The 15,628-nt window shown below is 37.4% G+C and overlaps 2 protein-coding genes across 2 annotated transcripts; one reads left to right on the forward strand and one right to left on the reverse strand.

Moving 5' to 3' along the window:
- Positions 1-998: 998 nt before the first annotated feature.
- LOC106835799 (olfactory receptor 6K3-like) lies at positions 999-2,996 on the reverse strand. Its single transcript, XM_014848409.3, has 2 exons — positions 2,091-2,996; positions 999-1,001 (listed from the first exon to the last, which is right to left on the reverse strand). The coding sequence occupies exons 1-2, from the start codon at positions 2,994-2,996 to the stop codon at positions 999-1,001; spliced, it is 909 nt and encodes a 302-aa protein (XP_014703895.3).
- A 10,369-nt stretch (positions 2,997-13,365) lies between these two features.
- Positions 13,366-14,395, forward strand: OR6K6 (olfactory receptor family 6 subfamily K member 6). The gene has a single exon (XM_014848410.3). The coding sequence runs from the start codon at positions 13,430-13,432 to the stop codon at positions 14,393-14,395; it is 966 nt and encodes a 321-aa protein (XP_014703896.3). The 5' UTR covers positions 13,366-13,429.
- Positions 14,396-15,628: the final 1,233 nt, after the last annotated feature.

Genomic DNA, 15,628 nt, shown 5'->3' on the forward strand with positions numbered 1-15,628 from the left:
TTATTCCTTAGTGGTTTAGTATCTTTTAAAATCAGCAAGATTTTAGAGCTAATTATAGCAATATTTATTAGAATCAAAACTCATTATTCAAATTTTGCACTGAGGAATTTGGGTATATTTAGTATTTTATGTATTTTCATTACTTAAGGTATTTTTATCTATTACAATATCAGATCTACCTTGTAATTCTAATTTTAAATTTGTAATTAATTTATATTTTTTAAACCAACTTTATTGGAGTACAGTTTATAGTCAATAAAAATCACACATTTAGTCAAGATATTATGCTTGTTATTTAAAACAAATTTTACTGTGTTTATCACAGTATTGAAACTTTTAAAAGGATTTAGCTTTAGCCATATTTATAAGAGTTTTGTTTTCTGTGTGTTTTTTTTTTTAGACTATAAAGATTATTTTTTAAACCTGGGGAGACTTTGTTTATTGGGTCAGAAAATTGAGATACTTAAAGAGAAAAGAATGTACATCACCTTTAAATATAGTTTAAAAAGATTTAACTGCCAAGTTTATAAACCAGTCCAAAAATTTGTCAAACACCTTTAAAAGCAAATGATAAAATTGGATACTAATAGATTTTAAAGCAGGAATTCAAAGATCAAAGAATTGTGTTTCTGAATGTTTACCAGAAATAATTTTAATTTTGTAACCAAAGAAATTTCTATGTAATTTTCTGTATACAAAATTTTCCCTTATGGATATTAAAAAGCTCCATTAATGTAGGAGAAGATTTCAATTTACAAGCGTGAGAGGGGATAAAGTATAGAGTTGGATCCCTGAGGCATGGAAGGGAATGGGGTCTGGAGCTGACCTGAAGTTGACAGCTAGCTCTTTCTTCCACTTTAGCACTCCTAAAGGGGGCCTAAGATTCATCTAGCTGCTTGACTGAAGTTGATGGAGGCTTTTTTCTTGTGTCCTATACTACTGATATTTCCATTCTTTTCTTCCATCACCTTCTGGCTGGCTTCCTGCTTTTTATGATATCACTGACAGTTGCCCTGTGTCCTTGGTTTTTTTCCCATATGCACTGGGCAAAAGCTTCTTTTTCTAGAGACAATTTACTCAGTCCCTGAAACTATTAGTGTAGTTTTGTAGGAGGAAGGCAAGGACATTTGTCCCAGAGGATAAAATATGTATGAACTTTTTAAAGGTGAGTATAAGCTCCAAGACAGAGAAAAAGGACAGGATGAACATTCCAGAGCAGAAAAGCAATAAGAACAAAGGCACTGAGGTATGAGACTGGCATGGCAATTTAACATAACATAAGATAGAATGTACTTAATAGTAGTGATAGTAATTTTAAAAAAGTGAACACATCAAGGTATAACTATATATTTTTACATAATTTACACATTTTTTTTTTGGTCCTAAACTCATATATTTTATCTACTTAAACTTCAAGTTTCCAAGAGTGTTTGTTCTGGAATTTTCAAAACAATATGAAAAATAACCCACAAAAGAGTTGATAATAACAATGGGACACAAACATCATGAGGTCAGCAGCTATATGTGCCGAATAATCATTGTAATATATCAGAAGAATATATTCTTATGGCGGGATAAAGGTCTCTGAGCTGAATGGTAGGAAGCCAGCCTTCTTGGTATGGCTAAAACCACTTCACTGATGCATATCGTTAATCTTTCTAAAATAAAAAGTATAATAACTGATTTAAGGATATTGTGAATATAGAATGAAAGAGTAGGTAAGAGAAATTTTTAGGTGTGCAGGGAATAAATATGATTGTTGTTTAGCCCTGTATCCTCTATTGATTCATAGAAGATACTGCCATGCTATTTGGATTTACAAAGCAGAGGAAATATTCCATTATAATCTGCAAATGAAATAAAGGTAGGTAAATCACAGAAGACATCCTCTGTCAGATGAAACAATAGGTCTTAGGTTACAAAAGTGGAAAGAATACCCAAGCAGTAACATGAAAACACGACATGCACAGTGATTCTAGAAACTGATTTGTTAGAATTTTAAACTTGTGGATATGGTATTTCTTTAAACAGATGTGTCTGAACTCTTATTGGCTTCCAGAGACATTGAACATCTTTGGAGAACACAGGACTTTCTTGATGGTATCTTTCATGTCTCTGTTCCTCAGACTGTAGATTATCGGGTTGAAAAGCGGGGCAAGAACAGCAAACATCAGTGCAATGGCCTTGTCCAGTATTGGTGGGAACGTAACAGAGAAGCGCAGGTACATGAGTGTCACACTGCCAAAAAACAGCAAGAAAATAGTAATGTGAGCCACACAAGTGGAGAATGCCTTCTGACGGCTTTCACCAGAGGGAATCCTCATGATCACAGTGATGATTCTTAAATAGGAAAGGGTAATGATAGAGACAGAAGTCAGAATGGAAATAGCATGTATCACATCTTCAACCAGAATCATGGTTGTGTCTGTACAGGCCAAGCGCAACACAGGTTCGAAGTCACAGAAGAGTTGATGAATTTGGTTGGGGCCACAGAATGGAAGAGTAGACATCCATACAATCTCTGGCAGCAATATAAGAAAGCCAAAGATGCAAGAGCCAATGGAGAGCTGGGTGCATAGTCGAGGGGTCATAATGATTGCGTAGCGCAGGGGGTTGCAGATGGCAACATACCTGTCGATGGCCATCGCCGTGAGGACTAGAGCTTCTGTGACCCCAAGTGAGTGGAAAAAATACATCTGCAGAAGGCAGCCAATGAAAGAAATGGTCTTCTGTTCACTGACCAGGTTAGACAGCATCTTGGGGATGGTCACTGTGGTGTACCAAATCTCCAGGAAGGAGAAGATGCTGATGAAGTTGTACATGGGGTTGTGGAGACGTGTATCTAGCTGGACAGCAAAGAAGATAACGAAATTTCCAACAATAATGAAAATATAAATAAAGAGCAAAGGAATGAAGAAGAAAAGGCTGCCATTCTCAAACTGAGGGAAATCAGAGAAATAAAACTCAGTCACCATTGTCAGATTCTCTTGATCCATGTTTTCAGCTGTTTCACTTTTTGGCTGATAGAATAAAATACAACAGTTAGAACTCTGTACATTCAAATAATAAATAGACACTTCCTTTTTAAGCAATTAAAACAGCCTTAAAATGAAATTTATCAAATAAAATATACTATGTGAGTTGCTTTGCAAGTTATAAAGTGAACCCGTTTAATTTGAAAATATGTTTTAGTAATTATTACAACTATGTTATCAACTATTCTGTTAGGTAAGCAAACAGTTTTACTAGTTGGACATATAAATTGGCACAAATTCTCCTGACTTTCACTTTGGAAATCTTTATTAAGAACTGTGAAACTGCTTAAAGTCACCTTTCACCATATAACCTAACAAAAATGCTTAAAATATTAAAAATTATGTACAAAAATATTGACTGAAACATTTATTATAATAGCAAATTAGAAACAACTTAAGTAGGCAGTCTTTTTTTAAGATGAAATATTGGAGACACAAAGTGAATTATGACAAATGATCTCATCTGTGGATAAGAATAAGATCATTTTAAAGTGGGCATCTCCAAAACTAGAGTGCAGGTGTCATCTTTGCTTGGTCAGCCTCATTATTAACAATCGAGTAAAAAGAAAAAGCCAAATATCGTGCTGAATTTCATTTACTTTAAAACACAACAGCTTAGACACAAGTGATACATCTGTGTGTGTAAATTAATCTTAATCTGTACTCCAAAGAGGGTTAGTTAATAGTTGAAGTCTAGTAATCTAGAAATCACACTATGGAAGTGGTTTGGTAACATTTGAAAGACTTTAATCAGCAGTCAACATTCAGAGGCAGTTTTGGCAAGATCTTCAAATATCCCTATCTGTATCCACACCGTAGGGCTTATTAAGTATCATAGAGCAGATGTTCTCGACTTTAGCACTAATGACATTGATAACTCTGTGCACTATGGACCAGATCATTCTTTGTTGGGAATGGGGAGTAGGAAGGTGCTTGTTACGATGTTTAGCAGCAACCCTGGCCTCTACCTACTAGATGTCAGTAGCACAGACCCTTCCCCAGTCATGTTAACCAAAAACTCTCTAGAAATTGCCAAATGTCCCTGCAGGGGAGGAGTGGGAGCAAAACTGCCCCAGTTGAGAAGCATTGGCATACAGAACTTTAGAATTTGGGGGGGGGGGGGGTAGTGGTGAAAAACCAGGTGACCAAAATTTGTGGTTTGGGCCCAAAATATACCTAAACCCTTGCTTGAAGGGACATAAGAATTTGATGACCCAAACTGTCTATTAAGCTTGGACGGTACAATAGGCCCGTGATTCATTCATTTCTATGTTCCTCCCTTCACAGAGGATCCATCACCTGATCTTACCAGAAGATTGGCTTTTCTATCAGTGAGAATTTTGTTACATTTGTCTTTGATAGAAAGCTTCAATCATTCTACTAATCAGTGAGCCTAAAGAATAGAGAGGTGTGACTTCCATGAGCTTCCAAGAACAGATTTGATAATAGTTTTTGTGCCTGCTTGCTAATAAATGTTTGTATGCATGCAGAATTCTGAGTCTTGCCTTCATTGCACTCAACTACCTGGTAGTGATATTAGTGGAGATGAACCTCTGTAATTACAGGACATGCTAGAGGTGTTAACCAGTGCTGCAAAGGTAATCATATTGCAACACAAAAATGCATCAAGTCAACATATTGTACACCTTAAATGTACTCAATGTTACATGTCAATTATATCTCAATTTTAAAAGTTAAAATAAATAAATAAAGAGAGAAAGCTACTGATATCTATGAAAAAGAGTCCATTGTGAACTGGCCATAGATACAAAAGACAAAATTATTTTGAAACCAGAATACCAGAGGCTTTAAACAAACAGAAAATCAGTTTGTTGTACAGCAAGCAAATATTTTTATAGTATTTTTTTTTTGCTCCTGCTTTTTATAGACACAGCAGAATGTTAAATCTGTATTGAAACAAGAGAAATATGAAGGACAAAATTTCCCTTTGTTTGTGTTTGGGAAAATTTCTACCTAAAAAAAACAGATGTTCACAATAAAAAATAATTTATGCCCTGATCATTTCTTGTCTTAATTATTCTTACCTAGATTCATTATCTTCAGACTTTTTTCACTCCAATTCATCCTTTACTCAGCTACTGGAGTGATTTTTCTTAAATGAACAGCTGTCAATCCTCTGTCTGAAAACAGACCTTTTAGTGGCTCCTAGAGGCTTTCAAATAAAATCTGAACTTCTAAGCATGACAGATAATTTGAACGTATATGAGGTTTTAAATCATTGTGATTTAATGATATCCCAATGTCATTTGGCTTTATTATGCCCAATATACTTCCTCCACATGACAGAAAATAACACCCTTGTGACGTTCTCAATTCCTCTTTCAGAGGCAGCAGAGAGATACAAAAGGGAAACTGGCATTATGCTCTATGATAATTACATTTTGGAATTAAAAAATTAAAACTGAAAAGGGAAAAATTGTCAGGTCTTCAGGAACTCGAGTCTTTAAAAAAGAAAGAAGATACATATGGGAAGGCAATTTGAAGCAGACAGTTGAGCCCAAAATTATATCTGACATATTTTCTGGAAGAAGGGATAGCCCAGAATCTCAACTAGTAAGCTCCAATGGTTGTATGGTATGTCTTTATTCTTTTTCTTTTTACTATTTTTTTTTTTTTTTTTTTTGCTGGGGAAGGCTGACTCTGAGCTAACATCAGCTGTCAATCTTCCTCTTTTTGTATGGGACCCACCACCCCAGCATGGCGATTAACAGACAAGTGCTGTAGGTCCGTGCCCAGGAACTGAACCGTGCCAAATTTAACCACTAGCCCACCAGGGCTGGTCCTGGTATTGCTTTATTCTTAAGGGCATTTTATGGCTCCACTAAATAAAATGCAAGCATGCTAGATCACAATTTAATCCAGAAGTCAGTGGAGGTGCAAAGAGTCAGAGAGCTAGTGGCTCAGACAAAATTTAATTCAATATTTCTCCCGGTGTTTGTTATCTTCTGACCATCTCTAGCTCTAGGACACAAATTCACCAAAAATCCTCAATCCTGAGCTATGATCTTTTCCTTACCTCACACGCCTGCAAAATCTCAACAAAGTTTCCACAAGTCTTTCTTCATTGAACCAGAAAAAATTCTGGTTCTGTGAGAATCTTCCTCAATATATTACAAACAAAGCCACTCACCCATATGCCAAAGTGCAGAGCCAGTTCTGCCTCCCATACCCACCTCTTCCAGAAACTAGAGGGCCCCTCCTGTCTCCCAAATGTCTTCATCTTCATTGTTCTGCAGTCCAACAAGTAGGAAGATTTATAACCACAGCCACAACATGAGACTTCTCAGGGAATAGTCAATTGGGAGGAAGACTTTCTTCTGAAGGGTTCTCCCCCAGTGCCAGGGGGAAAGCAGCCCCGGGTCCCAAGCGGTTAATTAGAGGAACACTTGTTGCCTTGCTCCCTTTTATGAGGTTGCCACACCCGTGGGAAGACAGTTCTTTGAGTCAGGCTAGAAATCAGATGGGAAGAGATACATGGTTTTCCTTTCTGTCAAAGGGGTAAAAGAAGTATTTATATACAAAGTGTCTGCTGAGACAGAGGAAAGATAAGGAACAAGAGAATCAAGCTAATGAAGTGTGATTCAAAGGCAGAAGGATTTTCTCCACTCTTTATTGAAGCAGCTTCAGAGCAGTTCAGGGATAGCATAGCTCAATTCTGAAGTATATTATAGAAGATTCTGCCAGCAGGCGCCCAACATGACTCAACAGAACTTCTTCAGAAGGATCCAGAAAATCACAGGGCAATTAGCAGTAGTGGCAGGAATGAGGGGCTCCCATGAGATTTCACGGGCTTCAGTGGTCTCAGCGGCAGATGTTCCCAAGGAGCTGGAGTCAGGAAAGGATTTGAGGACAGTTTTTCTTGCTACATGAAAGCTGTATTGATGAGCACACATGAGCTAGCCCTCGTAGAGACATGGGAATCAAAAATTTACCCACATAATAAGTGAGGAATACAACCAGAAAGATGCTTTTCTTTCTTTCTTTTCATCTCCTTTTTTTTTTTTCTTTTGGTGAGGAAAATTCACCCTGAGCTAACATCCATTGCCAATCTTCCTCTTTTTTTGTGATGAGGAATATTAGCCCTGAGCTACCATCTGTGTCAATCTTCCTCTATTTTTTGTGTGTAGCTTTACCTTGGGTGAAGCCAAGGAAAAAGAAATTCCCAACACATGATTTTTTTTTTCTTCTCTCACAAAAAGAGATATAAAACAGGCATGAAGTGTCAAATATCTGATGGAATGATATCAGCGGATATGGAAAGAAAATATAACTTGAAAGCAGATTTGACTTAAAATAAGCTGATAGGACACAGATATAGGGTGCAAAAAAGAGCCAGAACAGAAGTGACTCTGAATGACTAGATTTAAAAGATGTGATATTTAAAAACAGATACTTAATAAGCATTTGATGAATGAATATACAGTTGAATAAATGAATGAATGAACTGATTTTAAGAATCAAATAGTGATCCAGGAGTAGACTAATCTGTAGTCATTTCACGTTTACCTGCTTTGCTTTGGTTTCACTGGAAGAGTCTTACCATCTGTCTAAGATAAATTCCTCCCCATGCACACCGAAGTTCTGTGTCTCAGGTCATCTCATCCAAAGACATTGCTTCCTCAGTTGTCCTACTTACCTATATATCCTCAAATTCTTTCTCTCATGTAACCTGTTCATTCTGTTTATATATATGTTTGAATATAATCATCTTAAAATATATACTCTTCCTCTATTTATTGTTGCTTTAAGGCTACCATGCTGTCTTTATTCTCTCCTTTATTTTCTTTAAAGAGTGGTTTATCTTTTATTGCTATTTATCTTTTCACTTTTTTACCTCTCATTCACATGAACCTATGACCCCACTTAACAAATAGAACATTTTCAGTAACTTTTAAGTTCACTAAATGCTCCTCCTCAATCCAATTATTTTTCCTCTCATGTTGCACATCACCATTAACCTGAATTTTGTGTTTATTATTCTACAAAGCACACGGATATACAGTCAAAAACAGTATATTATTTAGTTTGACCTGTTTAACTCTATATAAATTGAGTCATATTTTAGGTATTATTTTACAACTTGCTTATTTGCTCAACATTGTATTTTTGAGACTCATTCACGTAAATGTAACTAGCTACAGCTTTAAAAGAGAATCACAGCTGTCTCGTATAAATGTGATACAATTTAATCACCCGTTAGGCATGAATTTTTTCTACTGTAGACTATTTGCATCTTCAACTTTACTAGATACCACAAAATTGTTTTCTGAAGTTTGTATCCTGTCAACAATGCATGAATTTTTATTGTTGTGCATTTCTTCTAACATTTTGTGTGGTCATATTTGTTGCTGTTTGGTTGCCGTAGGTAAAAATAATGAACTATTGTTTTGATTTGCATTTCTCTACTTATCAATGAAGTTGAGCACATATTTATATATATATAATATATTTTTTCACTTGATTTATATATATATATACACACACACACATATATATATATATACACAAGGATATATATCCTCACTTGGTTTTTTATCACTCTCATTAATTTGTAGGAGCTCTTTATATATTCTGAATAATAATCACTATCAGTTATGTATGTTACAAATACACACTCCTACTATGTTACTATGTTACTTATCTTTTTCTTTATGGTACCATTTGGTAATTGGAAGTATTAATGTAGTTGAAAATTATTGGTCTTTTCCTTTATAGTTCATATTTCTATCTAATTGTTTACAACTTTTTCTTACTTGAAGTGATAAAAATAGTCTCCAAAATTTTATTCAAAAGTATTAAAGTTGACTTTTCACATTAAGTCTTCATTCTATGCGTAAATTTATGGCAATGTAAAGAGGTCATGACAAATTTTATGTTTCTAACATAATTAAACAAAGGTTCCAGCACTATTTATTAAGTAATACTCCTTTCTCCACAGACCTATTGTGCCAATTCTTTCCATCTTTCCCTCAATGATCTGCTGTCTCTGCTCTACCGTATGTCAAAACTCCATATTGCATCAGTCTGTTTCTTGACTTCCACTGGCTTGTTCACTTCCATTGGTATTTTATTATATTGCTTTATAATATACCTTGATGCACAGTAGGAGAAGCCACACCATTTTAATCCTGTTTAAGCTACCACAAACATGATAGGGGCATTGATGTAAACAGGCTATGCCATTGCCATCAATGACCTGGACACAGCAGTTTTTCATTCTTGTTTATAATAATAGAACAAGTAGCTGCAGCAATAGAAAAAGAACATAACCATGAACAAGACAAGGAACAGTGAACTTCCAGGAGGTTTCTCAGAGTCTCTAGGATCTAGATCAATCTCCCAACCCCACCAGCCCTCTTCTGATAGCAGAAAAGCCTCCCAATAGCATCTTTCATGTCCTTGTTTCTCAGGCTATAGATAATGGGGTTGAGGAAGGGAGCAAGGATAACAAAAGTGACAGCAGTTGCCGTGTCCCAAAACACTGAGTAGCTAGCTGAGAATTGCAAATACATGACAGCCACACTGCCAAAAAAACAGCAAGAGTTATAACTGAAGAATAAAGTTACTGGTACCTAGATTTGAACTCAGATGATTAAGGTTCAATTCCTTCCCTTCTTTGCATTGCCTATGTGAATAGGAGCAAGCCTTTAGCTCTTCTTAATTTCTCCACCTGCAAAATAGGAATGAATTTTGTCTTGCCAACCTCATAAAAATTTTTTTAATTGTGGTACAAAACACATAACATAAAATTCACCATCCTTAACCATTTTTAAACATATAATTTTTTAAAGAATCAAATGAGATAATGTGTATTTAAAAACTTTGAAAAGTATATTTATTATTATTATTATATCAGCAGAAAGAATGGAAATCATTGCGCGAAATGAGTGAAAGGCTGAGAAGAGAGTAGTGTTTACTTAATGCGCATTCCAGAGAAGCATGATCCTAACTGAAGTCTATTCTGACACCCACAGCTATTCTGGGCCCCAGTGCCCAGCTTTATACTCCCCTATGAGAGACAAGGTGATGTAGCTCCAGGACCCTGGGGAATGTCTAAATTACTATGCGACACTTTTCTCCTAATTTGTCCCTTGGAGAGGAGAGTGAGATGTACCATTTTCCTTTAGTTCCTGCATCATTCAAAGAGAAACTCCCAGGAAAGATGAGCTTTCCATTCTGCATATTCCCTGAAGAGACTATGGAGACATCTATATCCTCATCGACAAACTAGCAGAGGAGGCAAGTGGCTGCAGAGATTCTGAAGAGCATTCTTGTGGTCTCACTTAGTGTAAGTGCTGAAGACTGTTGTCAAAAGGGCATCAGCTAATTGAGACTGCTAACCTGTCTTTTACTTTACTGTGCCTACCCAACGTTTTCTTTATATCCTCAACTCTTCAGAACCTAGATTTGCCCTTGTCTTTCAGGGTAAAATTTTCTCAATATATGGGGTAAAATCTCATGTTTTTAGAACTTTATTACATGAGTGAAAAAATTAGAATAGTGAGACCAGAAATCTAGAAAGGACATTGGAAAGAATATAGTTCAGCTAACAGATGAGGATACTGATAAGGTCTTTCCAATACTAAAATTTTGTTGGTGTCCAAAGAATTGCGGATTCCTAGGGAATTACAGAGAGAAACTTATTGCTTTTTATCCAGGATTAAAATCTAATTCAAGTCTCTTTTGACGATGGCTGAGCTCCTTGATCATTGTTGATTATCTGTCACCCCAGAAATTTTTTAAATGTCCTTTATGTGTTTCAGAAGCAAGAATAATGTTTTATTCAGCTTTGTATAGCCCTTTACCTACAGCAGTGATTGGCATATAGCAGAGGATCGATCAATATGTGAGTGTTAACTGAATAAAACGTATGAATGAATGTTGAAGCCATCATTATGCAGCCTTATTAGTGAGAAGGGCCTCAAGCTCAGAGCAAAAAAATGGAGACTCTATTTGCCTTTTATGAGCCACTTAACAGTGAATTTCTTGCCTTTTCTCATAGTCTCCTTCTTTGTCCATCTGTGTTCTCCGTAATGACTACTTAGCATGCTATTCTCTGGTACTTTAGGATGAGAAAGAACAAGTAGAAAGTACAGACAAGTGGCTGCTTCTGTCAGAGAACGCCTCAGACCCCTCACACCCTTCCCCATGCAGGCTCTGCTCTCCTGCTAAGCACTGTTGCTTATTCCCTTCCAAAGCTCATTTCTCTTATCTTTTTTCCTCAAGGCTTGAGACATGAAACAGGAGGCATCCTCTATAAATTGATTCTCCTAGCCTGCAATGCATTTATTTTAATCTGCTTTTGACCTCCTGAGAAGAACCACATCAGCTCACACCCTCATGCTCAAGACAGTCCTACATATACAGGGACACAGACAAAATGACTGATGAGTCCTGACTTAAATTCCCACTGTGGTATAAGAAATAATAGTGGACTTTTAACACGTGCAGACAAGGTTTCCAGTGATTGTTTTGATCTTATCTATGTGAATTTGGACAAGTTATTTCTCCCCTTTGGTGCTCAATTTCTCTACCTATAAAGCAATAGTAATAATCTCTTTATCCTAGGAAAAAAATAAATGAGACAAAACATGTAAAATGCCTAGTTCCACGACCATTACATGGGATCTCTTCAATAACACTGTTTCATTTCTCCTTTATGATTCCCTATGAGAAGCTTTCAGTCTGCTTGAGGGAGAAAATACTGACATGAAAACATTTAAAGGATGGGTTAGAAGTCATGAAGGAGGAAAATATAAAGCACAATGGGGAGTCAGAGGAGAGAGTGATTACTTCAGGTCATTGAAAATCAATGATAATGGGAACACTTACTGGACTTTGGCAGCTTAGATTATAATAGGAAGAGATCAGGAAAATGGAAGGAGGAAATGAGTAAGCAAAATAGAAATGCAGGAAATTGGTCCTATGCCTGAGCTGATGAGTATGTAGAAAAACATTTATCTCTAATATATGATTGGAAACAGATCAGAGAAAACAATGAGGATCAGGCTAAGACCTTTGCGCTTTGTCCTTGAATGTTCTTGAAAAGAAGGACAAGAAAAGCCATGCTTAGGAATGTTTATCTGTAGAATGCTTCCGTAGAGGTAAGAAGACCAGTGAAAAAGATGTTAAAATAGTAAGATGAACACTAATACATAGTCTATCACTAACTTTAATTACCCTTCAAAAAGTTCAGTTGTCCCTTCTCACCAACAAGGACATGCTGGTCTGATTTCTACTGCAGCTGGTTTCTATGACACTTCTGTCCCAAGATAGCCATAATTATGATAGAAGTGATTTTTTATTCAGAATGATTTCCTTTCTTTGGCTATGTGACCTTCTTAGGAGGGATGGGATGAGTGGGGATGGAGTTAAATGCTTGTTCAAAATTCAAAGGCCACTAACCAGGTGCAAGGTGGTTCTGGATAGACTTTTGGTCTGAGAAATTATCAACGTCAACCATTGAGAGAGGAGAAGGAGAAGGGTGAGTTAAAGACAAAGCAGAGGGGGACCGGCCCAGTGGCACAGTGGTTAAGTGAGCACGTTCCGCTTTGGCAGCCTGGGGTTCGCCGGTTCCGATCCCGGATGAGGACATGGCACTGCTTGGCATGCCACTCTGTGGTAGGCATCCCACATATAACGTAAAGGAGGATGGGCATGGATGTTAGCTCAGGGCCAGTGTTCCTTGGAAAAAAAGAGGAGGATTGGCAGCAGTTGGCTCAGGGCTAATCTTCCTAAAAAAAAAAAAAAAAAAAAAAACAGACAAAGCAAAGATTGAAAGGAGGAATATTTCCTGATGTCCAGGTACTTATTGTTTCATGAGAAACAGACATGTTACTATGAAACCAACAGGAAAAAAAAGCAGAGAGATAAAGATGAATACGTTAGGCAGCCTCAAGTTAGATATCAGGGCCGGAAAAGATGGGGGAAAAACATGAATTATTGGGAGAAGGGCTCCTGATAATGTATTTACATTTTTTCAAAGAATTACTTTTCTACAGAACAGGAATGGAGAATAGTTGGAAAGAAAGTTATAAGTTTTAAAGTTAAACACAGAGGGCAGATATGAGGAGGATAAAGTCTCAAAAATTAAAGAAGTAAATGAACCTCCAGAAAATATTTTCAGAGACTTAAATTGTGTGTTGCTTTGTGTTTGCTTTGAATCAATTAGAGATGTTTACAAAAAGGTCAGTTAGGGGTCAAAGCCAATCTTTCAATGTTGTAGGTACAGTTGAGAGATGTTTCCAACTGGCCTGTTTAGGATCCCAGAGTCAGCTTAAGTAACTGATTACAGAAAGGAGGGAAGCAATTTTCAATGGGCAATCACCATCCCAACTCCAGGAGTTTCTTTGTCTCCTTTCTTCTGCTCACAGATGACACAGTTGATGACCAGTGAAAATCAGACAATGTTGACTGAGTTCCTCTTCTCTATGTTTCCACATCTGCATGAAGGTGGCCTTTTATTCTTTATTCCCTTGCTTCTTATCTATGGGTTTATCATAACTGGGAACCTAATGATATTCATTGTCATCCAGCTGGACACGGCTCTGCGCACCCCCATGTATTTCTTCATCAGTGTTCTCTCTTTCCTGGAGATCTGGTATACCACAACTACCATCCCCAAGATGCTCTCCAGCCTAGTCAGTGAGCAGAAGACCATCTCTCTGGCTGGCTGCCTCATGCAGATGTACTTCTTCCATTCTCTTGGTATCACAGAAGGCTGTGTCCTGACAGCAATGGCCATTGACAGGTACATAGCGATCTGTAATCCTCTCCATTACCCAATTATCATGACTCCCAAATTTTGTATCCTGCTGACAGCTGGATCCTGTCTCTGTGGCTTCTTCCTTGTGCTCCCTGAGATCGCATGGATGGCCACCCTGCCTTTCTGCGGCTCCAATGAGATTCATCAGATCTTCTGTGACTTCACACCTGTGCTGAGCTTGGCCTGCACAGACACATCCCTGGTGGTCATTGTGGATGCCATCCATGCAGTGGAGATCCTAGCCTCTTTCCTGGTCATCTCCCTATCCTACATCCGGATCATCATGGTGATTCTGAGGATGCCCTCAGCCGAGAGCCGTCATAAAGCCTTTTCCACCTGTGCTGCCCACCTTGCTGTGTTTTTGATGTTTTTTGGTAGTGTGGCTGTCATGTATTTGCAATTCTCAGCTAGCTACTCAGTGTTTTGGGACACGGCAACTGCTGTCACTTTTGTTATCCTTGCTCCCTTCCTCAACCCCATTATCTATAGCCTGAGAAACAAGGACATGAAAGATGCTATTGGGAGGCTTTTCTGCTATCAGAAGAGGGCTGGTGGGGTTGGGAGATTGATCTAGATCCTAGAGACTCTGAGAAACCTCCTGGAAGTTCACTGTTCCTTGTCTTGTTCATGATTATGGTCTTTTTCTATTGCTGCAGCTACTTGCTCTATTATTATAAACAAGAATGAAAAACTGCTGTGTCCAGGTCATTGGTGGCAATGGCATGGCCTGTTTACATCAATGCCCCTACCATGTTTGTGGTAGCTTAAACAGGACACGTGGATTATCCTGCTTTGTAGCTCAGGTTGGCTCCTTCCTCACACTCTACCACTGGGGTCCTGCCCTTCTCTTCTGTGGCCTCACATGCTGGTGAGGCCAGAAAGCAGGATAGAAGAGAGACGAAAGACATCATAGTTCTGAAAATTGCTACTGTTAACTTTCCCCCAATCCTCTTTCCTGTAATGAATCTCCCTATTATTCAACATCCCACATTAATAAACAATTTCCTGACATTAGTGAGAAGCCTTCTCTATATTTAGCTTATTTAATCTACAAATTCAATTCAACAGTAATGGACTGATCATGCACACTATGTGTTATAGAATTTTAGGCCCTATTGAGAGAGATAAAAATTAACATCAATAATAGTCCACTATATTTCTCTAGCAGTTTAATATTTGAAATGTTTTCACGTATATGAAACCTCTTGAAATTTAAAATATTCTGAAGTAGTTAGGTCAGGCATTATCATTAATTTAAATGTTGGAACTCAAAGCTCAAAGAAGTTTAATGACTTGCCTAAGGTCATGTAGTTAGTGGCAGAGCTAAGACTTATTCTCTGGCCCAAATAAATACAAACTTTTGTTTAATCTAGTTGGTATTCAAGGAGTGAAATTATATAAACTTCTTTTCCCAAAAGTTTTATGAAACCTTAAAAGTTTTCAACGAGTCGCAGGAGCCATTGGTTCTTTCCTCTGCCACTTTCCCAGGCTTCAGGTGATTGTGGCATCACAGAAAGACTACTGGACTATGGGGTTCAAGGACGAGATTTTATATCTTTTTATGCCACTAACTTGTGCCATTTCCTTGTCTATAAAGTTACGTGGTTGGATTAAATCAGTGGTTCCCCAAACTGATCATCAGAAGTTACTAGTCAGAAAATCTGAAAGTGAAGCCCATGCATTTGCAATCTGAAAAGCACCCAAGAAAATTCTGATAATATGTCAGATTTGGAAACAATTGGAAACAACTGGATTAGGTCATCACTAAGATCATTTCTAACTTGAGCGCTCTTTAGTATTCATAAGA

The sequence above is a fragment of the Equus asinus genome, chromosome 25 (assembly GCF_041296235.1).
Source record: "Equus asinus isolate D_3611 breed Donkey chromosome 25, EquAss-T2T_v2, whole genome shotgun sequence".
In the NCBI taxonomy this organism is placed as follows: Eukaryota; Metazoa; Chordata; class Mammalia; order Perissodactyla; family Equidae; genus Equus; species Equus asinus.